At 33.5% G+C, this 26,928-nt stretch overlaps 1 protein-coding gene across 1 annotated transcript in view; it reads left to right on the forward strand.

The window, feature by feature from the left end:
• The window catches only part of TAB2 (TGF-beta activated kinase 1 (MAP3K7) binding protein 2), a 117,225-nt gene that overhangs the window by 86,764 nt on the left and 3,533 nt on the right, over nt 1–26,928 (forward strand). The window contains exons 2-6 of the mRNA XM_044671649.1: nt 3,165–3,354; nt 8,977–10,480; nt 22,583–22,743; nt 22,929–23,022; nt 23,997–24,077. Coding sequence (XP_044527584.1) covers nt 3,253–3,354; nt 8,977–10,480; nt 22,583–22,743; nt 22,929–23,022; nt 23,997–24,077 — 1,942 coding nt within the window. The 5' untranslated portion in view covers nt 3,165–3,252. The remainder of the gene's footprint in view (nt 1–3,164; nt 3,355–8,976; nt 10,481–22,582; nt 22,744–22,928; nt 23,023–23,996; nt 24,078–26,928) is intronic.

A 26,928-nucleotide genomic window follows, 5' to 3' on the forward strand; every position in this document is an offset into this window, starting at 1 on the left:
GAGAGAAGCATTAAAAAAAAACATGAAAAAGTATAAGGGACTTATTAATAAAGTTAAACTATTCACATTCCTATATGGGGAAATGTGACATGTAAGTCCAATGAACTTTATCATTATTAAGGCCATTAGAAAGAATCTACCTATAATAATGTCATGTGTGTAAATCAGTTGTGGTGGGATCTCCAACAGAAATATAGGATGAGAAAAAGGGATGCACTGGTAGAAGAAGGAAAAGAAAGAGTGGAGAAACTTTTCTCACATAAAAGAGTCATAGGCATGCGAGGAAGAACTATTATAGTGGAGAGGGAAAGAATGCTTGAACATCACTCATTAGAATTGCTTCAAAGAGGGAAGATTATACATATTCAATTGAACATAGAAATCTATCTTACCCAGTAGGTAAATAGAGGAAGGGGATAAGAGATGGGGGAAAGAGTGATAAAAGGGAGGGAAGATTAAGGGATATGTTGGTTAGATACAAAACAGACTTTTAAGGAGGGACAGAATAAAAAAAGAGAAGGATAAACAGAAAAAAATAGGATAGAGGAAAATACACAATAATCATAACAGTAAATGTGAATGGAATGAGCTAACCCCATAAAATAAATGGAAACAGATAGCAGAATGGATTAGAAACCAATCCAATAATATGTTGGGTACAAGAGACATACTTGGAAACATTCACAAAGTTAAATTAAAGGACTCAAAGAATCCATCTATTAAACTTCCACTAAAATGAAAAAGGCAGGAATAGCTATCAAAATCTCAGACAAAACAAAAGTTCAAATAGATCTAATTCAGGGAAACTACATTTTGTTGAAAGATACAATAGATAATGAAGTACCATTTGCCCTATTCTAATTTGTAGGGTGTTATTTTCTTCCTTACCTTTTTGTATTTTCTTTTCCATTCGGCCTATTCTTTAAGGAATTATTTCAAGTGGGGATTTTTCATTTAGTTTTCAGGCTTTTGCCTCCATTTCTATTTGGTCTATTCTAGTCTTTAGAAAGTTGTTTTCTTCTCTATATTTTTGTGCCTCTATTTCCTTTTGACCTATTCTAATTTTTAGGAAGTTGATTTCTTCAAATTTTTTCTACCCAAATGTAGTCTTTCTGTCAATTCTTTTATTATTTGGTTTTTTAAACTTCTTTTCAAGATTTTCCAGGAGTTCTTTTGGGATTTGACATCCTTTGATAATTTCCTTTTTTGAGAACTTTACATGTTCCCTTTTTGTCATACCTGTCCTTTTGAGTTTGTATTTTGTTCTTCCCTATTTGTCAGACATTTAAGTAATATCACAAATGTTTAAATCAAGTTCTTCTGATAAAAGCTTCATTTCTCAAATATATAGAGAATTGAGTCAGATTCATAAAAGAAGAGTCATAACCCAATTGATAATTGGTAAAAAGCAAATCAAAGTTAATATACCATGTGGAAAAGTGCTCTAAATCATTATTGATTAAAGAAAGGCAAATTAAAACAACTCTAAGCTACCATCTTAATTAAGCCTATGATAAATGACAAGTTCTGTCAGAAATGAGGGGAAATAAGTACATTTTCAACAAATTGAATGTTTAGACCATAGTATTAACTACTACCCTTCCTCTATATTAGCCCAAATGATAGCCCTTCCCCAGAGTGCCTTTTATGCTACTTTTCTAAGTTGTAAAAATTTCTAGTTAATGCTCTGGTAAACACATTAAATTGATATGAATGTAAATGCATTATATGGCATTTATGTTTACATTTTTTACTTAATTTCAGTGTTTGATAAGAATGATAGTTCACATTTTAAATGACAAAATCCAATATCTTTGGATTATAAATATACTTTATACCTTGAAAAAAATTTATTTTTCTTTTTACCCTTATCTTCTGTCTTAGAATCAATTTTTAGATAGAAGAGCAGCAGGGTCTAAATGATTGAGGTTAAGTGACTTGCCTGAGATATAACAGCTAGGAAGTGCCTGAAGCCATCCAAATCCTTCCCAATTTCAGACCTAATGCTCCATCCAGTATGCTACCTAGCTACCCCCAGAATTTTATATTTTTACAAAAATAAAGTTCAGATATCCCTTACCCATCTCAGTTTCAATGTATCATGGGTCGGCATAAGAAATTAAATGGCAATCTTTGGGGAGTTTTGTGGAAGCCACAGACAACACACAAAGGCCAAAATAGATGGGTTTAGAAATTCAGAAATGCATAAACTACATATATAGTATTGTATAATGCCAACATTTTACCCTTTAATACTATAAATACATACAATTTCTTTTTCAAAGTTAAAATAAATGAAAAGTTAAGGTTCCAAAGAAGAACATGAAAGCCAGCAGATGACATGCAAAGGCTAAAAATGTGACTATATCTTTAAAAGTTTAGTAACTCAAATGTATGAAAGGTACTGTAAACACCCCATAAAAGAAAAAGAAAAAATCCAAACTTCTTCTCTGGAACAAAGGAAGGTTCAAAATATTTTAAATGGATTTTCCAGATCACAGGGCACCACTCCACCAACCTTAGTGATAAAGAAGGGATACCTGTATTTTTAGAATATACTAAAAAAAAAAAAAAAAACACAACAGAGACCATCAAAAGGAAATAGATTAATAGAACTTTTAAGCAGCCCAATGATGACTGCAGTTGGTTGTTGGATTTTCTTCTTTAGTTTAAAAGAAAACACTCAGAATTACAATTTTCATTTTCTGACCAAAAAAAAAAAAAAAAGATGTAAATCAATATACAGAGGCAGACTTCTTCCAGGAAATTTAGTTCAAAGAATTAAGTGGAGCCATTAAGACTCTCACTAGTCAGTTTGTCTACCAGCCATTAATAGAGAAGTAATTTAGCAAACTTAATTTGATGTCCTTCTGAAAGGAAAAAGGAAAAATTACTTTGACAGCAGTTTCTTATTTTGAATACCTGTTGGCTCAGCTATTTTGACTAAGAATTCTTTACTAATAGAGAATATCCACTATCAAAAGTACAAAGTACCATTCAGGCTTACAAAGAAAAATAATTTGGAAATAGAAAGCAAATTTAACATTTTAACATAAAATGTTATAGCCTAAACAGCTACCCTTTAGTATTGAAACAACTGCTCTAAAACTACAATTATTTTAAAACTAGGAATTCATTTAAATTTTTTTTTCTTTTCTCTACAGAAAATGCTTGGACAGAAGAGATGAATACTATATTCACTAAGGCCTAGAACTGCCTATTGAACAACAGTCCTGATTAGGCAATACACGAATGGCCCAAGGAAGCCACCAAATTGATTTTCAGGTTTTACATGACCTGCGACAAAAATTTCCTGAGGTACCTGAAGTTGTTGTGTCCAGGTGCATGTTACAGGTCAGTGTACATTTATTTCTATAGATGTAGATATAAGTTATGTTGATTTTTTAAAACACTGAAAGAAATCACAAAGTTATTCTGTTGTTTTATAATTCATATTCATAGTATTAGACATGTTCTGATGCTGAGTTTTTCATCAGTTAATTGACCATAGACAAATCACCTAGATTTTATTTTTATATGTAATCTCAACTTTTAAAGTGACTCTGGACTAAGAGATTTTTAAGGTTCCTTCCATATCCAAAAATTAATGAGCATAATTCAACTAAGAAATCTACTTCAGTTTTTCTCATTTCCTGACCATAAGTTCATTAACTTTGAATATTTACTGTATCTGTGATCTCATCAATGGCCATCATCAGATAAATCTTTTACTGGGAAAAAGTAGGTCACTAAGTAGCAAGACTAGCACCCTGCTGGGCACAGGCATAGGCCTGGCCCAACATCCTCTACCATACCCATTAGTGACTAAGATACTGGGATTTGGCTCTAAGGATTTTCTCTGACTGTCTTCCATACTGAGAATGCTCTCCTTCCCTGAATCTGTGTATCTGACTTCCTTGGCTTCCGTTAAATCCCAACTAAAATCCCATTTTTTTCAGGAAGTTCTTCCCAATCCTTAATTCTACTGCTTTCCCTCTTTTACTTGTTTCCTGTATATATCTTGTTTGTGTATATTTGTTTGCATGCTATTTCCCCCATTTGACCTTAAACTCCTTGAAAGCAAGAACTGTCTTGTGCCCCTTTTTGTATCCCTTAGGCTTAGCACAGTGCCTAATACAAAGTAGGTGCTTAATGAATGTTTCTTGATGGATTATAAACAGTAAATAAGAATTATTTACTGTTCCTCTGTCACTTCTGTCCCCAGCTTCTTGTTCTCTCCCATCCTTGGATTAATTGCCAGCCATATAAGAAAATTATCTTTGACTCCTATCTCTGGTTTTCCTATCTCCTTCCTCCTTAACCCTATTCCATTTATTTCACATTTCTATCCCTCCCTCTCTTTCCAATGTGTCCTCTGAATTCCCTTTTTTAATGAACAAACTTTACTTTGTAATGGCCAGTCACTCAATTTACCAGCCCTCAGTGAAACCTAGATCTCTATCTTCCATGCCTCCCCAGCCTTACACATATACCATTTCAGCTAGCTTTATCATTGGCTATCCCTTCTCTCAAATTTCCAACCACTTGGTCCTGGAGGTAAAACCAGAATATTCCTTGCTTCCACAGCCACTTTAGCCAACACTCAGCAACCTTTTTGCTTTTGAAGTTCATTCAATCAAAAATGTCCACCCAGCCCAGACAGTGATTGCAGTTATATGGTCCTTCTCCCTCCTTTTTCTAGGAACTCAACATCTAGATCACCCTCTTCCTATCGTCCTTAACTCCTGCAAAAGGATACCACTTTTGATATTTTCTTTTTCTGCCTGTTGCCTTCCTCATTAGAATATAAGCTTTTTAGAGTAGGAATTATTTAATTTTATTTCTATCCTTTGTTCCTAACACAGTGATTGACATGTGTTAGGCTCTTAATGTTTGTTCATTGATCGTCTGAAGCATGCTTCAGTGGTATCCCTGTGGTATTAAGAAATCCACTGGTTTTATAGGAAAAGATGGACAAAACAGGATGGATCACAATCCACATTGTTATTAGTGTTTTCTTTAATGGCATGAATAATATACTATTAAACTGCTTATACATCTTCAATTTTTATTGATTCTTAACATCTCAGAAAATCTCAGATGCCTTAATACTTAGTTTTGCCTGCCAATTTGATTTAATTAGAAATATCTAAGTTTAATATAGAGACATCAAGCCTCAAAATCTGGAAGATCTGGGAAGTTCCATTTCTAAATATTGATCTTATGACCTGGAACAAGGCATTTAATTTCTCAATTCCTCAAGCAAACCTCATAAATTGCAGAAGAGGTGACATTCTTTAATGGAGGGAGTTTCAACTCCCAGAACTCCCTCTGTGGAAACAGAGATCTAGTCTTTTTTTTTTTTTTTAAAGTTTCACCACAATGTTTTTAAGGCCATATGTTCCAGACACTGTGTTAAGTGCTTAGGATATGAAGAAAGGTAAAAGACCATAGGTAACACCCAGCAATAAGTAAACAACTTTGTACAAACAAGTCTTTACAAAATAAATAGGACATCAACAGAGGGAAGACACTAAAATTAAGACTGCAAAAGGTTTCCTGTTGAAGCTGGGACTTGAAGAAAGGAGATCATAGAATGCGTTCCAGCCATGGAAGACAGTCAGTAAAAATGCCCAGAATCAGGAAATGGTAGTGTCTTGTTCAAGGAATAGCAATGTGTCTAATGTTACTGGACTAAATATTTTTCAGAGGGAATTGAGGGGAGGTGTTGGGATAAGAAGGAAAGTATAAGAAGACTAGAAAGATTAGGAAAGTGGGGGGCTAAGTTATGAACAGCTTTGAACACTAAAGGATTTTATATTTTACCCTAGAGCCATGGTAGCGAACCTATGACACATATGCCAGAGGGGGCACTCAGAGCCCTCTCTGTGGGCATGCATGGCATCAATCCAGCAAGAGTTCACTAGATTTTATTACTAGAAAGCCAGAGGGATGCAGGACCCGGCTGTTCCCCTCCCCATCTCCATGGGGGCCTAAGGACATTTCTCACATCACTCCTCTTCCCCCCCCCCCCAAAAAAAGGTTCTCCATCATGACCCAGAAATTATAGGGAGCCCTTGAAGTATATTGAGTCTATCCAGGTCATGAAAAATCTAGATCAAAGAGAATGTCAAGAAGAAGAGGATGATCAACATTATCAAAAGCTGCAAAAGGTAAAAGAGGAATGAAGAACTTTGGCAGTTAAGAGATCTTTGATATCTGAAGAAAGAGCAGTTTCAGTTTGAGGATGGGGGAGACATAGAAATGTTTATACATAGTAGGGGCATAGCCAGGGAACAGAAAGAAATTGAAGATGAGTAAGAATGGGGGCAGGACATTCTGCTAGAGGAGATGCAGAATAGTTGACCTGGCCAAGGAGAACACTTCATTATGTGAGACAGGTTAAAGGAGATAGTGGCTAGAGGCATGTAGGTGATATGAGATGAGGAGGAGGGTAGAAGATGGAGCTCTTGGCAACTGGACTCAGTTTTTTTCACCAGGTCAGGGAAAGCCTTGGAAAAGTTGAGGGATGAAAAGGTTTGGGAGAGTCACTATTGATGAATGTCCAATGTGACAATTAGCTGTTATTGGCTAAGGGTCATAAATTTATGTCTGACCTAAGAGTAGCCTACCTAAGGGGATTCTAAGAAATTCACAATAGATATGTCAATTCTGGGACTTATATTTGGATTTTAATGTGTCTAGGCAGTTATGCCAAGGCCTTGTTATTGTGAGATTCAAAATTTAAATGAAATATTCAGAACAAATTGTTTTTTACTTAATTATCAGTTCTAATCCTGAAAAGTTTCTTAAATTTTGAAGCCAAATAAAGATAAGCATACACTACGTAAATTAATTTCTAGTCCATTTGTACTTCAAAGTATATTAAAACCAAAATTTTTCCCCAATCTTTTAAGAGCTGAGGCAATTTAAAAAATTTAAAAGCTGACCTTTGGATAACCTGTAATGCCTTTATTCATGGTTCACTGAATTACCATAGGATTCAAATTAAATTTTTAATATTTATTGTTATAATGAATGTGTCTATATTTAAAAAGAAAATTTACTATGAAAAAATTAAGTTCTGAAAATAATAAATTATATGAATGATTCATATAAACCTGGCATCTCAAATTGCTTGACTCTGCCTTGAATTGTTTTCAAAAATAACACATTTCAAATACATGAATTTATGATAGCCAAAAAAGCTGAGCTAAGTACATATGCATCAATATTTTTCACTTAGTGTTAGGATCTATTGTCTTTTTTTTTTTTTTTTTAATCCTTACTGTCCATCTTGGAATTGATACTCTGTATTGGTTCCAAGGCAGAAAAGTGGTAAGGGCTAGGCAATGGGGGTCAAGTGACTTTGTCCACAGTCACACAGCTAGGAAGTGTCTGAGGCCAGATTTGAACCTAGGACCTCCTGTCTCTAGGCTTGGTTCTCAATCCACTAAGCGACCCAGCTGCCCCCATTGTCTTATTGTTAAGCATAGAATTTGGAAAAGTGAATGCTTGGGATAGTCAGGAATTATAACTTGTGAGCAATACAAAACCAGAAACTATAAGCTATTGTGTGTTTTTTTTTCTCCCAAGGATAATAGCATTGTTTCCTTTTTCACTGAATTTTGTTAAACTATTCTTGCAATTACCCTAATAAATACCTGCTATCAGTTAAGTATATACTCTTTCATATTTCCCATCAGAAAGTGAATAGAATATTGCTCCAAATATTTAGTCAGGAAGGAAGAGAATAATAATAGGATTTTAACTTTTCAAAATGGCTTTTTTGGTCCCACTTTAACTCTTAAGCAAATCTAAAAGGGAGATTAGAGTAAGTAGTGTCTATCAAGGAATTTTGAGGACAACCAAAAGTTGCTAGTATTTGTTTACACTCTGTTGGACACAGAGGGAGAAACTAAAATGTTTATTTAGGAAGTGGTGGCCTGATCAGGTCTAATCATGTCATTCCTCTGCTTAAGAAACTACAGTTGTTCCCTCTTAAACTAATATCAAATGCAAATTCTTCCATTTGGCATATAGAGTACTATACAACCTAATTCCAAACTAATTTCCTAGACTTACTATACTTTACCTACCCTTACACATTCTAAAGTCCAAATAAATTGTCCTTCTTGTTGTCAGACACAACATTCTATATCCTTTTTTCTGCACCCTATAAACATCACGTCTAAAATTGTACTTCCTCTTCATCTCTTTAGTATCTATATTTTACTTTGATTAAAATCAAATGAGATTCTTTCCTTCCACATATAGTCTTCCCAACTGCTATTGTTTCCCCTTCCAAATTACCTTGTATATATTTTGAGTCTACCAGTATATGTATGTTGCCCATTGTCATGAAATCTAAGATCCTTGAAAGCTAGAATTCTTGTTTTTGTATTGCCACAAAATAGGCTCTTAATAAATGTTCACTGATTGATTGAATAGCACTGTATTCCTTAACAAGTAGGTATTGATTAAATACATATAGAGTGAACTCAATAGTGTTCATTTGTGTTTTCATATATTCCAATTTCAGTTGTTATCTTGGATACAATATTTATTATTTCTCCTAAAATAGAATAGAAAGTTTTACTTTCATTTATTAATAGTCTATATAAATTGCTGAAGAGAGATTAGTTGTATTTAGAGCTAGACTGCCACCTTGCCGGTCTACAGTCTCTCACTTTTATGATTATAATGGAGAACTCCACTTTCTATGCCAGTGATTATATTACTGCTTTTAATCAATGAACAGATATTTTTTAAGCACCTACTGTTTGCCAGACCCTTGCATACAGAGACAAACCTGGAAACCTTTCATGTCCGTGTAATAATAACTGTACTTATCAACTACATAGTTTTAGAGCTGGATGAGACCTCAAAGATCATCTACAAAACTTTAGTAATGATAATAAAGTATAAGGTTGAATTTTTGGTTGCTGACATCAAACTATTTTGTTTCCTTTCTAGAATAATAATAACCTGGATGCCTGTTGTGCTGTTCTATCACAAGAGAGTACAAAGTATCTTTATGGTGAAGGAGACTTGAATTTTTCGGATGATTCTGGGATTGCTGGTCTACGAAATCACATGACTTCTCTTAACCTGGACTTGCAGTCACAAAATGTGTATCACCATGGAAGGGAAGGAAGTAGAATGAATGGAAGTAGAACTCTAACTCACAGTATCAGTGATGGACACCTCCAAGGTAGTCAGTCCAACAGTGAATTGTTTCAACAGGAACCTCAGACAGCACCAGCTCAAGTTCCACAGGGCTTTAATGTTTTTGGAATGCCCAACACATCTGGCACTTCAAATTCAACACCACACCTTGGATTTCACTTAGGCAGCAAAGGAGTATCTAACCTTTCTCAACAAACTCCAAGATTCAATCCCATTATGGTAACTTTAGCCCCAAATATTCAGACTGGTCGTAATACTCCCACATCTTTGCACATACATGGTGTACCTCCACCTGGACTTAATAGTCCACAGGGAAATTCTATCTACATTAGGCCTTACATCACAACTCCTAGTGGTACAACTCGACAGACACCACAACATCCTGGATGGGTGTCTCAGTTTAATCCCATGCACCCTCAACAAGTCTACCAGCCTTCACAACCTAGTCCCTGGACTACTTATCCTGCATCTAATCCTATGTCACATACCTCAACACAACAGACAAACCAGCAAGGCCATCAGACCTCTCATGTCTATATGCCTATCAGTTCACCTACTACGCCTCAACCACCAACAATTCATTCATCTGGTAGCTCACAGTCTTCTGCCCATAGCCAATTTAACATTCAAAATATCTCAACAGGACCTCGCAAAAACCAAATTGAAATCAAACTTGAACCTCCACAAAGAAACAATTCTTCAAAACTGCGTTCCTCTGGACCTCGAACCTCTAATAATCCCTCTTCTGTCAATAGCCATACATTAACTCGAAGTCAGCCCACTGTTTACATAGCTGCCAGCCCCCCAAATACAGATGAGGTGATATCCCGCAGTCAGCCCAAGGTCTATATTTCTGCTAATGCCACCACAGGAGATGAACAGGTTATGCGGAACCAGCCCACTCTCTTCATATCAACGAACTCTGGAGCATCAGCTGCTTCCAGGAATATGTCTGGGCAAGTAAGCATGGGCCCTGCCTTTATTCATCACCATCCACCCAAGAGTCGGGCAGTAGGCAACAACACCACTGCAACTTCTCCTCGAGTGGTGGTCACCCAGCCTAATACAAAATATACTTTTAAAATAACAGTTTCTCCAAATAAGCCACCTGCTGTTTCTCCAGGGGTGGTGTCCCCAACCTTTGAACTTACAAATCTTCTAAATCACCCTGATCATTATGTAGAAACTGAGGGTATTCAACATCTCACTGACCCTGTTTTAGCACATGTGGATAGGATCAATGAGGCCCGGAAACTGAGTATGGGATCTGATGATGCTGCCTACACGCAAGGTAATACTAATACTGAAAACAAATTATTTTCCATTGGGCCTGAATTTTCATTTAAAGTAATAAACTTGTCAATGTCATTATATTCTATAGTAATGGTAAAACAACAAATATATCCTGACCCTGGACCTGCAAGACCATTCATTTGAATTTTAATATATAAAAATAAGCTCTCATAAAATCTAAATTTTACAGATAACATAACAACATGATTGGAAGAGTAATCAATTGTGTTTTTATTCTGTATAAGAATTTGATACATGTTCCGTTAAACTTTTTCTTAAGAGGTTTTATTGTTTCATGCTAAACTGTAAACTATTCTGCATTTTGTATAAATTGCTATGAAATCCAGGACTCTTTATTTGCAATCAAAATTCAAAAATGGAAGGAAACCGATTTCTTCTTCATTAATATGTCTTAGAGAAATTATCAAGAAATGATTGTATTTATTTTCTTTATCCATAGCATTATTCTCATTAAGTCTGATATTTAAGAATTGAAAGTACTAGAATAATTAGCATTCTCGCCTTAATTGCTCCCTAATTTGTGCTTTCTAGTCATAAAAGCAAACTGCCGTTGTTTGACCATTTTTTTCCCAACTCTGCTGGCCTGCTTTATTGTAATCTTAGAGGCAAATTATTTCCTTATTAATTTATGGCATAATATTGACCCTACCATACCATGTGCCATGTGCAACTTTTTTTTAATATAGAAATTATTCATTTCCTACACACATCTCCCTATGCCTTAGGTTGCTTAATTAGAAATTATATTACTTTTTAAAATAAAGATAAAAGTATGCTTGCTTTAATTTTAATGAAAGGTACCAACTTAGCAGCATAAAAGAATAAAAATTTTCATTCCTAAAAAAAATTGTAGTTAGAGAATTATATGATAACCTTGCTCACTCTATAACCATTTTTCTGCCTTTTAAGTTATCATGGTTCTCCAAAAAGTTTGCTGGAAATGTCTGACTATATTGCCACATTTTGTGAGTTTTACAGTAGGGATTGTGCTGAGTGAGACCTGCTTACTCATTCTCATTTCCCATGTACTTTGTGACTGATAGTCACACCAGAAATATTCTTATCCCCACTTCACCCCCAGGAACCCTTGTGTTTGAATATCCCATGACTAATTTCATTTCTCTATACAATTCTCATTTTTTTCCAAACTAGAATTTTTTCTTTGACTCAAGCATATGTATGTCAGAATTTATTTTCTTGTGTTTAGGCAAATGATTTCTAAATAGACACTGAATTTTTTGTGAACATAACTAAGTGTAAACAAAAAAATACTAAGTCACATTGCTGTAGGATATGCCATATTATCTTGAGACAGCTGGATGTTACAGTGCTGGATCTAGTATAAGAAACGAGTTCAAGTCCAGCCTCAGACACTTACTAGCTAGGTGACAGAAGGCCAGTCATTTACTTCTGCCTCCCTCAGTTTTCTTATCTATACCAATGGGAATAATAACAACACCTACCTCCCAAGGTAGTTAGGAGAATCAAATAAGATATTAGTGAAGCACTTTGCAAATCTTAAAGTGCTATAGATGCTATTATTTTATATATTTTTTTTCCTTATTCCCTGATGTTTTTGTTTTTTTAATAAACTCCAAAATAGATGGAATTAGGGGAACCACATGATTAACTTAGAGCAGTAGATAAGATATGGGCTTGGAGTCCAGAAGACTCAGCTTCTGGAGTTCAAATCTGGCTTCAGGCACTTACTAGTTATATGACCCTTAACCTTATTTGACTTAGTTTCCTCTTCTGTAAAATGATCTAGAGAGGAAATGATAAATCATTTTATTATTATCTTTGCCAAGAAAATCCAAATGGTGTCATGCCACTTTGACAGACATTTGACCTTGAAAATGACTGAACAACATGATTATCTTGGTCCTAATCTACCACCATTTTCAACCTTTGTTATTCTTTATTCTGTCATGGAAATAGAATTTGAGTAGTCAAAACCCCATTTACAAACAAGGAAACTGAAGTTCAGAAAAGATTAATAAATCACCTAAAGTCACTTAACTTTTTGATACTAAACAGTACTAGAAATTTCCAGACTTCCTAATTTCTACTTTTCCATTCTCTCATTTACAAAAGAATTATTTCTTAAAGTTTACTTAGAATCTAGATCTAACAGTTCTTCAGATTTTATTTGCCAAATCAAGCAATTCTTGGTTGAAAAGTGCTGTTTAAATGAAATATTCTCTAAATAAGGAATTACAATGCAAAATGGATTGGTGAAAATGTGTTTGCTCATCCATGCACCAAAATGCATTTAAGAGATGATCAAGAAGAAAGCAAAATAATTAAGAGACAATATTTAGTAATTTTAGGACTTTCTTACAACTACAAATTTCAGACTATAAGCTATTTTTTGGAGGAATTTTTTTGTTGTTCATTTTTTTTCCTCCAATGGGAAAAGGAACAAATGGATGAAGTGGTCCTGTTATGGAGGTGCAAATGGTGAACTGCTGGGTTCTAGAAGAAAACCTTTCTCAAGAATGAGAGGACTCCTAACTTAGCTTAAAAGTAAAAAAGAAAGATGTATTAGTAAGATAGGATTAATGGCCAGCTAGATGGCATAAGTAGAGCAACCATGGGGGGTTGCTCTCCAAGACATGGCTAGCAACTATTGGAGTTGCTTCCCGAAATCTCCAGTTCGGGGGTTTTATATTCTTTAAAATAGTGTGGAAGTGACTTCTTGCACTCAGGCATTTGGTGGGCTTAGGCTATCAAGGTGTGGCATGAAGGTGTATCTCTTGTCTTCTCAACCTAAAGGGCTGTCCAAGGATCATGGTCTTTACCTAGGGAGTCACAAGGACAGGAAGGGGGAAGGGAATTTCCCTGTTCATAGCCTGCCTGAGTTAAGGGGTACAGGGTCCCTGCCATCTCTGAACAATGCCCATGTCAGTCCCAGTCAATTATTCATACTGTGGATTTGGAGGCATGTTAGTACTTCGTATATATTCATTCATTCTCTCTCTCTCTCTCTCTCTCTCTCTCTCTCTCTCTCTCTCTCTTTCTCTCTTTTTCTCTCCCCCCCTCCTTGTCTCCTGACTGAATATCTTTGTCACTAGTGGCCAAATCCAGGTACCAAATGCAGCTCTTACTGATGGGAATTAGGAAAAAGATATGGGCCTTTAAGAGAGAGATTAGAATTGTAGGTTCTCTACTCCTGGCCTATAACTCTTTATGGAAAAACAGTTCCTTAATTGAATTCAGGTCAAAAATTATCATTATTTTAGCAAGGAGTTAACTATACTTTTTGAACTCCCTCAATTTAATTTATATGGTGTTAAACAGAGGTGTCAAACACTTGGCCCAGGTTCTATGGCCAGTGGGTATTCCTAATCAGATTAAAATGTAATTGGGGGTTATTTAACATCATAAACTAAAATACAATCAAATATAATATTAAATTGTAATTTCTCTAAGGCAGTGTGCAGTCTACAGGGATGTGTTTCTGTTTGAGTTTGAAACTTCCAGTGTAACAAATTAGCATATTTGTAGGGCAGTCTGACTCCATTTGTGAAAATGATATTTCTAAAGTTGTGGGAACTTGGCATTTCGGTGGAGTTTTGAAGAAAATTGAAAGGAAAACTTATTCTTGGTTTTATTCTTCAAGAACTAGAAAATAGCACATACAAATTTACCTTCATTTTCTTATAATATTTGAAACCTGGATTTGAATAGCTATAACAGGCATTTCAGAATAGAATATCACTTTTTGTAAGATAGGTTATTTGATTCTTTATTTCAGTAAAGTTGGGGAAAAGGAGAGTAGTAAAAGTTAATTAATAAAAGTATTCTCAAGGCTCTGCTTTCCTCAACTGTGGTACTAGAAAACCAGGAAATAAGTTAAAACTGAGACTTGTAAGGCCACAAGAGCATGTGCCAGCTAGAAGAAACAAAATGAGAGTTATTTTATAATTTCAATGTAAGTTACAAAAAGATAGGTATGATGTTGAATCTTTTACAGAAAAAATCAAAGGTTGAAAATAGCTCATCAGTAGTGAGTCATATTATTGGCAAAGGATTTGCAATTTTTTTCCTTCAGACAAAACATCCATACTACTTTTGGCCCTTCTGACTTTACCTGCCAAAGAATATTTTCTTACAGTTAACTTTTATGTTTAGATTCTCCACTCCCTTTAATCATTGACCTGTTAGGTATTGAGAACCAAAAGTCTACTCAATGGAACTCATTTTATATTGTAGGAAATGGCAGAATGAACTCTTTTTATTATGTCACCAGTCAGGAAATTACAACACCCAATCAAATCTATTATCAAAAAAAGAATTCTCCATTACACACCATTATAGAAAAATTTTCCATGGCAGCTAAACTTTTTGCAGAGTAAGAAAACATGTTATATATGTATCAGTTCTCAAAACTGCAAAATATTTCATTACTATTTGGGGATTTTATTTTACTATTTAGAGTTCTGTTCAGAATAATTATTCTGTTATTGAGCAATATTTCTGGTATGTTGAATATACAACAATTTTTATAATTATCAATAATATTTTTATAAAATAATAATATTGTATTTTCTAAAATACATTAGCAATAATTTTCAATATACATTTTCCAAAATCCAAACTGTCTCCCTCCACTCACCCCATTGGTAAAAATTTGATCTGGGCCATTACATGCATTACCATATAAAACACTTCCACAGTGGTTATTATTGTAAAAGCATACTCATATAAAAACAAAACCCCAAATAAGGCCTTAAATATAGTAATGTGAAATATAGTATGCTTTGATCCATATCCATCTGAGTCTAGTAGTTCTTTCTCTGAAGGTGGATAGCATTCCCTCTCTTAAGTCCTTCAGAATTGTCCCAGATCATTGCATTGCTGAGAATAGCCAAGTTTTTACAGTTGATCATCATACAATATTGCTGTTATTGTGTATAATGTTTTTCTGGTTCTGCTTATTTTGCTCTGCATTAGTTCATGTAGATCTTTCCAACTTTTTCAGAAATAATTTTGCTTATCATTTCTTACAGCACAATTAGTATTCCATCACCAACATATACCACAATTTGTGTAGCCATTCCCCAATTGAAGGGTATTCCCTCAATTTCCAGTTCTTTGCTATAAATAAGAGATGCTATAAATATTTTTGTACAAATAGGTCCTTTCTCTTTTTTTATTATCTCTTTGAAATATAGACCCAGTATAGTGGTATTAAAAGATCTAAGGGTTTGCTCAATTTTATGGTTCTTTGGGCACAGTTCCATATTGCCCTACAAAATGGTTAGATCAGTTCATAATTCCAACAGTGCATTAGGGTCCCAATTTTGCTACATCCCCTCCAACATTTTTTCATATGATTATTGATAGCTTTGATTTCTTCATTTAAAAATTGCTTGTTCACATTCTTTTATTATTTAAAAATTGGGGCACAGATTATATTCTTGAAAATTTTAATTCATTCTCTATAGATTTGAAAAATTAGACCTTTATCAGAGAAATTTGTTATGAGAAAAATTTCCCAGTTTGTTGTTTCCCTTCTAAACTTGGTTACTTTGATTTTGTTTGTCAAATCTTTTAAACTGAATATAATCAAAATTATTCAGTTTACATCTTATAATGCTCTTTATCTCTTATTTGATCACAAATTCTTCCCTTCTCTATAAATCTGCCAGGTAAACAATTGTATGTCCCCCTAATTTATTTATGGTACTACTCTTTATATCTAAATCATATACCCATTTTGACCATGTCATGGCATAGAGTATGAGATACTGGTTTGTACCTAGTTTCTGCCATACTGTTTTCCAGTTTTCTCAGCAGTTTTTGTTAGTGAGTTCTTATCTCAAAAGCTGAATATATGACAATTATAATGAAAAGAAAATGATAAGCTATTAACGGGTATCTTTTAAAATAAAAAGATTAAGAATAGGAAAGAATGAAGAATAGGATATTTGGGGCTGTATATTGATCCTTATTTGTCATCATCAATAACTGTTCTACTGTAAAAGACACAATTCTTTTATTTTCCACTAATTTGACTGATAATAATGGCAAAAATAAAATACAAAGAAATTGTTTTAAGTCCCTAGTATCGTATTTTCTAATTATTCTTTGAAATATGCATCAACATACTATATTTTATGCATGAATTTATTAAAAGTATCTTTTCTAGATCCATGTCTTAGTATGTTATCATTAAAATATAGTTTAAATCATAAATTTTGGGGAAATTAACCTTATAGAATAATTGAGTGTTACACTATCCTTACAAGTATTCATTTCTTTTAAAGAAATTCAGTTCTTTTACTTTTAAAATACATATTGTATATTAAAACATACATATAGTATAGTCTATATATGTATAGCATATATGTAGTATACTATAAATATGTATTATAGTACATTATAACAGTTTCTGACTAAAAGTTTTGTTTGGGCTGTTCAGTAAATAAGATATCTGTTAATATCATTATTTACCTTTAAACAATTCAATTAAGTTGAACAGATGTTTTAAGTGCCTACAGTGGGCAAACAATATGCTAGTAGTAAAAATTTGTAAAATAAGCACTCCAGCTGCTATCCAGATCATGAGCTTTGTTATCTATTGCAAAATATTGGCTAAAGCAATTGTTGCCACTTTATCTACAAATAAGAAAACACAAGAAGTTAAGCCTAGGTTGAGTTTTTTGTTGGTGATGGGTTTTTTTTTTTGTTGTTGTTGTTTTTGACCTGATTGCCAAATCTAGTCTAAGTGGGAAAGAGAAGAATTTTTTTTTATTTCCTTTAGAAAAATATCTTCTAAACTTTATGTCCATGACAAATAGTTGTAAGGTGAGGAGAGGAGGAAATGGGTCAATTTTGGGAAGATCATATGACCACATTGGGCTTCACTTTCCTCAGCTACAAAATGACTTGATGGCTCCTGTTCTCTTATATCCTTATTTAGATCTGTGATCTTATTTGACTAGAAAAAAAGTTTTCCAAATTGCCCAGAAAAGTGTTCTTTTCAGGTATCATTTGTAGTTATTTCTATTAATGCCTCTTAAAAGTATTTAACATAATCAGAATTTGGATAATGTTAATAGCCAGAATGGATTTATTAACAAAGTCATACTTACCTCACTGATATTCAGTTTGGAGTACAGATTATTATAATACTTTTTCTTTAATCCTTTCTCCTTTTGTTACCCCACTAAAAAGCAAAATAGCATAATCTAAGGTTTCTTGGCTAAAAGATTTGACTATGTTATATAGATGTTAATGTGCTTCTTGGGCTATTTTAGTGGTAGAAATAGCTCAACAACAACAACCAAAAAAAACATCAAGGGACCATCATTTGTGACCTTATTGTCACATTTTAAAATATATGTAAAAACACCCCATAAATCATGTTGAAAAACACATTAATGTTATCATTCAAGGAACCTTTAAATAAGCCACAAATTTGAGCTTCTTAATACTACATTTTTACAACTTAAAGTGAATTGAAATTCTTATTACCTACTCATCTTTATTAACCAGGCATCTATGGTACAATGAACAAGACAGCAGGTAGTATATAAAATTCAAAATTGAATAGAGTTTATAATCCATAATTTTTAAATTCTCTTTCCTTAATATCATCCGAAAATATGCTAGAGTTCCAAATGCTATTGAGATATAATGAAAAACTTAACTAATTATAATTGAGTGAAAAATTAAGAATATGGGTTTTAAATTGAAAGGGATTTTAGAGGTCATCTAGATCAGAGCTATTAAACAGGTTTGCAGACCCATATCAGATTAAAATATAATTTGGAAACATTTAACAAAATAAGATTTTCTCAGTCAATATGCATCTGTATCCTCATGTATGATAAAGCTCCTACTTCTCTTTGAGTTTGACATCTGTGATCTAGACTAGCCCTCTGATTTTAACATTGTCACTTGAGGCCCAGATTGACTTCTCCCCTTCTTCTTAAATCTTCATTCTCTCACTATCCAAATCTTCTCCATCCTTAAAAAAAAAAAAATACCTTCATCTGACCTTATACTATCAGCCCCTGTCATTTCTTCCTTTCCCAGCATCATACCCCTAGAGAATGATGCCTGTTTCTTGCCTTCACTTCTCTTCTTACTTCTCAACTCTTGATCATGTCATATCAAGTGCCTTTTTTTTTTTCAGACCTTGTTTTTCACCTATCTTGGATTCGACGTGATTGAGCACCCTTTCTGAGTTTTAGTGACACTGTTCTCTCTTGTCTTCTCTGATCTACCTGGCTATTCCTCTGTCCTACTGTGACTAGGGGTGCTGTCTTGGGCCCTTATCCTTTCTCTCCCTGATTTCATCAGTTCCAAGGTTCAGTCATCTGTATAGATGAGTTCTGTATAGAGATCTGTATACTGAGCTCTAGACCTCACATCACCAACTGCCTGTTGGCTATTTTGGACTAGATGTGCTAGAAGCACTCCAAAATAGTACTCATTTTTTTACCCATAAAATCTACCTCCCCCTTCTCCCATTTCAGTCAAGGGTACTACTATCCTTCTAGCCACTCCGGTTCAGTACCTTGGAGCTTCAACTCTTCAGGCTTCCCATTGGCCATATCCTGTCAGTTCTGTATTCTTGTCATTTCTACTACCTCACTATCTCTTACATGCAGTCTCTTCTCTTCATTTAAACAGGCACTTTTTTTTTCACTATTCACACAGTTATCACCTTATTTCACATTGCCACTTATTTGAATTTTTTTACTAACTTCTTTTTCAGTCACCCTGCCCCAGTTCTCTCCCCTCTCTCATATCCATCTAGTCTGCATAAAAATTATTTTCTATTTACCTCGTGTATCCTTTTTATTTACTTATGGAAGACAGTAGGTATTTAAATGTTTGTTGATTACTAGGAGTCACACAGGTAGTCAGTAGCAGAGTCTTTTAGAATCAAGATCCCATTCTTTCTGTTTCCATTGCACCATGCTTCAATGGGAAGATTTTAAAGTCTTTCATTTTCACTGTAATAATTCCCTTGACTTGCAAGTCCCCAGAAGATCCAGCTTACACTGATGATTTGAATAGAAGGCACTTTTTGCACAAAAATATAAAAATTGAGACTGTTGATTATCATGGTATCTTTTTCCTTCATTAATAATTAATAGCTACATGAGATCTTACTGTGTGCAGAAAATATTATTACAACAAAGTTATATGCATAAAAAAGTTATATATGCTGGCATGTATACCACCTCAATTTATTTATCTACTCCTTATTTCTTTTGTTTTTCTTATTGTTTCTGGCTTACATTATGGAGCTCTGTAGCCCCTTCTCATTCCTTAAAATATCTGAAATATATTTAGGAATTGGATTCAAATGGGTTGTATAACTTTAGCTTGTAGTGTTAGTTATGAGTAAGTACAACTCCTTTCCCAGGTAAATACATATTCTCAATATATTGACCAATATATAGGTAATCCATTATTGTGTTAGATAAGGAGGAAATCCAGGTATGTCTTACTTTTCATAATTGTCTTCAGCAGTTACCCTTCTACTTCCCTCACCTTTTCCCATGCAAAAGACTTAATTGTCTACATTTTGCTTCTTTTATTGATGTTGTACTATATTGCTGTGTCCAAATAGTAGTCTATAATAACAATTTTGTTCTATGTAATATTCTTTCTAGGAAAAAAAGACCACTGCAGTTTGTTATTTCTCTTCCAAATTAAATAGCCTTTCTCAAACAAAGAAGTAAAGGTGATTTAATATCTTACAAGTAAGGTCATGACATCAGAACCCTTCCTGCTCTAGCTTCCTACACTCTATGTGTTAGCCTGATATAGAGGGAAAGTTATAGTAAATGTCCTAACAGTTTGGTTCTTTCCCTCTCCTCTTGCTTTCCTTCCTTCTGCCTTCTCCTCTCCCTATATTTATATCCCTTTTATTAATCTTTACATTATCTCCCCATATATAACTACTGAATGCTTCTATCAGTATTCAGAGCATTTCCCCCCTTTATTTGCTAATTTACTGGCTAGTATTAAAAGGCTTACATTTTTGTTCAAGACATGAAGAGATAAAAATGGTGATGTTAATGGCTGAGCCTTTCTCTTGTCCAAGTAGCTGAAGGGTTTGATAGATGGGGCTAATCTTTGTAGCACCCATTTTGAGAAATTCTTCTGTATAAATGAGCTTCATGTGAAGTTTTAACTTTTAAAGACAGTTTTGAAATACTCCTTCTGGTCTTTCCATATTCATTTGGACCAAAAATTTGCCAGGATTCCCCAAAGCCAGCTTGAACATTATTCTTACTCTTACAAATAGTTTGTGTGTCTCCCAGATATATCTTATTCAGAAAGTCAAATTTTTTTTTTAAACCCTTACCTTCCATCTTGGAGTCAATAGTGTGTATTGGCTCCAAGGCAGAAGAGTGGGTAAGGGCTAGGCAATGAGGGTCAAGTGACTTACCCAGGGTCACACAGCTAGGAAGTATATGAGGCCAGATTTGAACCTAGGACTTCCCGTCTCTAGGCCTGGCTCTCAGTCCACTGAGCCACCCAGCTGCCCCCCACAAAGTCAAATTTTAAAGTATTTGATTCAGGTCTCTGCCTTTTAATCAGAAGAATATCTACCTGCCAACTTTATGTCATATTCCCCACCAAGCCTATCTGAGGTAGAAACTTTAAAAATTGGGAAATGATCATTATAATCAAACATAATACATTATTCACTTGTTCTATGCTTAATAATTCTTAATAGATATAATGTTCTTCATTATGAGTTTTTAAAAAACCAACAGACCTTTTTTGTGATTTGGGTGGTGTTTCTAACTAAGTTTGTATTTTGAGGATGAAGGATTTGAAGTGAGAATGGAAGGTAAGTGTTTCTGCTGTGTATCTTTTCTTTTTTTTCTATCTTTCTTTTTCCTTCATTAATAATCTAATAGCTAATAGAATCCACAGTTCTAAACAAATATTCCCAATATGGTCAGTTTTTCCTTGGAATAAGGAAAGAAAAAGCAAAGAGGAACGTAAACCTGTAAATTTTATAATTAGTGTCTGATCCTTTGGTCAACAAGGGAGAAAGGGAAGGGAATCCTTTTATAGTACCAGTGGGCTAGAAACTGTGCTAAACACTTTATAAATGTTCTCATTTGTCCTCATAACAACCCTGAAACTGGGACAGAGGTTAAATGACTTGCCCTATGTCACCCAACTGTTAAGTTTCTGTGGCCATGTTTGAACTCAGGTCTTCCTGACTCTTAAGCACAGCATTCTGTCCCCTGTACCATCTCACTGTCTGAGCTCACCTACCTAAGATGGAGTCCATTGAACATTTTTTAGTTGTTTTTGTACTACCCTAGGTCAAACCTCAGTTAGTGCCCTCGGTTCTACAATGTACCAAATGGTATTATTCAGTGACCAAGATAGTAGTTGATTAGTTCCTTACAAAATTATTATTTTGTTTGATTGAATCATTACATTTTAGAGCTAAAAAGGACCTGCTATGCTTAATCCAAATTCCCTCCACCTCCATTTTAAGAAAGAGAAAACTGAGGTCCAGCACCACTAAGTGATTTACCCATGGTTAGTAGCAGTGTCCTAGAACCAGTGTTCTAGTAGAATCAGCCTTAGTGTGTTTAAGAATCATGTCTTAGTTCCTTGAAGGCAAATTGTTTTCTTATTTTTTGCCTTTGTCTTCCCAGATCTAGTTAAGAACTTGGCACATGTAAGTACTTAAGTGCTTATTAAATTGATTTAAATGTAGAAAATTTACATAATCTATCTTTCAGAAGACTATTGGGAGTATTCAACTTATTCAGATGATCATACTCATTCATATATTTGAAGAATCAGAAGTCAGTATTGTAATATGTGGATCTAAGAATATTAATCCATGTGGCCAATATTTGTTTTACTATAATAAATTAAAACACTTTTTACTTTAGATTTTTAAAGTACTATCAACACTTAAAATGTCCCTGTTGTAATAAAATATACTTGGAATTAAGTAAATCTTTTTTTCCCAGAAATACTGATATCTACTTCTACTTCCAAGGTTTTTAAGTATTACCTTTATGAGTAATAATGTAGATAGGACCTTATGTTTACTAATAATGTATTGCAGCTTTACTGGTACACCAGAAGGCCAGGATGGAACGGCTTCAAAGAGAACTTGAGATTCAGAAGAAAAAGCTGGATAAACTAAAATCTGAGGTCAATGAAATGGAGAATAACCTAACTCGAAGGCGCTTAAAAAGATCGAATTCCATATCCCAAATTCCTTCAGTAAGTTTGTCATAACTTTTATAATTGATATATTTTAACATAAGATCAGGTACTCTTGTCATATAAAAAGTTGGGTTTTTTTTTCCATTTCCTACCCTATATTAAACACTTCCCTTTCCCCAATTTAACTTGAATAGTATTTGAGGATTAAATAGAGATCCATCTTACATGGAATTATTTTTCAGCTTGAAGAAATGCAGCAGTTAAGAAGTTGTAATAGACAACTGCAGATTGACATTGACTGTCTAACCAAAGAAATTGATCTTTTTCAAGCCAGAGGTAAAGTATTGACTCAGTGCATAATTACCCAAAATACTTCTCATTGATTTACTTTCTCTTTGTTACTAAAAAAACAAAAATCAGGAAATTAATTATAATTCATAATCCTATTGTGTCTGAATATTTAATCTTGTCTACTTCTTTAAGGAAAATTGGCCTTTCTACTGTAATGTTTCTGTATTCTCAGCTTGCCAGAAAATATTTCTCTATAATCACTCTAAACGAATTTTTTATTTATTGGATATGTGGAGGCAGGATTATGCTGGTACACACTTTTCACATATTTGAAGCACTGGCAACGTGGAAATTGATATTAAATAATGAATCATTTATTTTTGCCTCTTCCCCCCCTTTTTTCTTTTGCCATTCAAAGCCCTTGTTATTGAAGACAAAGATAAAAGTGCTTCTACTCCAGTCAAGCTTTAATTTGGCATTAAAAGAAGAAAATAAAAAACTTCTAAATTTGTAATACTGTGGATAGGAGCTGTGATCTTGTTGTTTTTGTTTCCTTCCACTTAACAGGTGTTTTGACATGTTCTTAGTAAAAACAGATATTATGTAGAATAACTTTGTTTACAATTTCATTTAGTCCTATATAAGACTTAAACTTACAGTTATGGGGAAATAACCAAAAATTATGCTGTAGAAAAAGCTCTGGGAGGAGAGGAAACCAAACACAATTGGGAACTAAAATTTTAGGCCTCCTTAAATCAGGGGTTTAGAGATTGAGCTCCAAATTGTTTCCAAATCTGCTACTTTTGCCTCATTTCTTAGAGGATCATCCTCAGTTTACTCTTGATTCAGAATTAAGAATTAACTCATTTTTCACTGAAAGTTGATTGTAATTTGAAATCAGAAGTTCTAGGTATAAGTGAAAGAGATTACCAATGCCATTGTTATGATGATTATTAAAGAATACTTCATTTTTATAAACAAATATTTTTGAGCTTTAAAAAACCTATCTTTTGTTTCAGGACCACATTTTAATCCCAGCGCAATCCATAATTTTTATGACAATATTGGATTTGTAGGTCCTGTGCCACCAAAGCCCAAAGGTATGTGAAAAAATGATTTATCTCGAAAGAACAAAATTTTAATAAAATCCCATATATTTTTAACAATTTCTACTCTAGAAGCACATCGGTTAAGTATTAAATTATTTCCTTTACTAGTGAATTCATTAAAAGGATTTTTTTCCTGTTATTTTAGGTTGGGGAAAATTTTTCAGAGTTGTACCAGTACAATTAACCTGATTTTTTTTTAACTTTTGCATGCATTTAGTTTTTACTATGTATTACGCAAATATTGAGTCTTACTATTCACTAAATGCAAAGATTTGTGTTATAAAATGTCACATCAAGACTGCCTTCATCTTCCTAAATTTGGGTAAGTTTTAGATTTTTGATAAGGGACCTTAAAGAAGTTTGTTTGGTTTTTTAAAAGAAAACTTCATATGTAAAAATCGTAATTATTTAAAATTAAATTAGGAATGTTTTTTGTGTTTTTAGGCCTTTAAATAAAATGAGTATCCAAAATATATTTAAAATATAACTTGACTTATACACGCTTTTTCAAGAATTTAAGTCTTGAATAAAGTGAGGCATACAACTGATTTATTCATCAGTATCATAAAACTGTAATGTTATGATTTGATTGACATGACAAGTAGATTGGCCTTGTTAGGAAAAACAGAAACTAAAAACTATCATATCGGTTATCTAATCTAAGTGTTCTAGTGGCAAGAGGCCTGAGTCCAAAGTCAGGGGCCTTGAATTTGGATATTTTAGCTCAGCCTCTTACAGCCTGTATGGTGGTGGTCAAGAAACTTCCCCTTTCCCTGATAGCCTATGTTGCTTAGCCATAAAATCAGGAAGTTTTAAGTCACCTTATACCTAAAAATCTCATGATCCCATATTAGTGCTTTATAAATGCTGACTGGCATCTATTAAAAATTAATTAATTAATTGTCATTTCTGAAGTTCAGGGCATATGCATATATAGGAAAAGTGGTAGTTAAAGTGAAAATTTTTTTAAAAGAATGTATATGTTGAGAAATTGTGCCTTTTTTTACATAGCAAAGAATTATAAAGGTGAATGAGTGAAAAGTTTTCATTTGAATTACAGCAGAAAAGCAATAAATGGTTAAAGCCAGCAACAAGCATTTAGAAATAAAACTTAGTTACATATATTCTGAAAAACTCCATGTCAGTTTAGATGAAGGTAGTTGACGTGACATAAATTCCAGTCCTAATAAAATGAAAGGAAAAGGAGAGCAAAGGATAGGATAAAGGTGTAAGAGGAGCTAAAATAAGAAATATCAGACTTTTTAAATAATAGCCTGAAAAAAAAGATGAGTGTTTTATTACATAAAAATAATTCATTTTCCCATCCAGAATAAACATAAGAATGAAAATAATAGAATAATGAAAACAATAGAAACAAATTCAGTAGCATTTAAAAGTAGATTGTCATCTTCCTAATTCAATCTGGAAATATAACTATTTGGGACAGTAAATTGCTTTACTTGAATTCATCCATAAATAAACCATGTCCTTGCTTTTATGTGCAGGTGAAATTGAGGCAGCAAAATTGACTTCAAAACTTATCCTTGAGGAAGGAGGCTGTGTTCTAATTGTTTTAGAATCATCCTTAAGTATTTTATTCCATCGAAGCTAAAACTTATTAAGTTTCATGCACTGAAACTGAAAACCTTGTGAGTTTCCAATAGTGAATCAGTAGTATTGAAATATGAAAAAATTATTTTTGTCAATCTTAGGCTAGATCTGAATTAGCGTAGCATTTTCTGTTCTGCCTTCAATGAAGGATTATGTGTTGTAAAAGAGAATACAATCACAATATGTTTCTTTTTGCTACTGTGGAAAAAAAAATTTTCAGAATTCTGAATTTTTCATTATTACATTAATAAGAATTCAAAATTAACTTTTTAACTATATTTTGAATTACAATAGAATTCTTTTTTATTCATGTGTGCTTCTTTTGACCAGGATTTTTTCCCCTATGCATTTTTTCTGTTACATTTCATAAATACACCCTTATTTCTTTGTCATGATATCCCAAACTGTCTAGCATATCAGTGTTCATATTCTAGAAAAATATATGCCCTCCTTTTATAGTGATGCCACACTAATGAAATATGCTTGCGATATTTCTGAACCTCACCAACTGAAAATTGATATACTTGTATTTGAGCAATGTATTAGCAGTTTCCTCAATGAAAAGAAAATTCTTGTTCATCCTATACATAGATTAGATTATATATGAGAGCTGCTAGATCATTAAATTTATTTTTAATTTTGAAACTTTTATTTAATTAATTAATTTGGGGCATTTTCCCATGGTTACAGGATTCATGTTCTATCCCTCCCTTCTCCCCTCCCCCTCCCATAGCTGATGCAAAATTCCATTGGGTTTTATGTGTGTCGTTTTGATCATTAAATTTAACTTTGCAGTATTTGATAATATAAATATCATCTATTTTGCCTCAGATATCTTTACCCTAAATACTTTTAATTTTGCATCTTTTCCTTTTCTTCCTCAATTTCAAACTTTAGGAAGTAGAACTTCTCTAGTGACAGAATGGTATACTTAGTAAGGGAAAATTATACCTAACAAAAAGAGTCAGATTTCTTATTGCAGCATATGATCATCAGTATGTGAATTTTAGTCAACTTTTAATTGTCTATTACCTACTTAGCTGAAAAAAAGACTATAAACTTTGCTGCTATGTTATCTCCCTGAGCCATTTAAATGATATTTGAATGCTTTATAGAGAAAATTAGATGGTCATGCTTCAGTAAAACTTTAGTAGTCCAGTGTAGTTGAGACTTACAAGCATCCTGTTTCAGAATTTGTAAATTTTCATACATATGGCTACCTCAGAGCTAT

Source organism: Gracilinanus agilis, chromosome 4 (assembly GCF_016433145.1).
Source record: "Gracilinanus agilis isolate LMUSP501 chromosome 4, AgileGrace, whole genome shotgun sequence".
NCBI lineage: Eukaryota > Metazoa > Chordata > Mammalia > Didelphimorphia > Didelphidae > Gracilinanus > Gracilinanus agilis.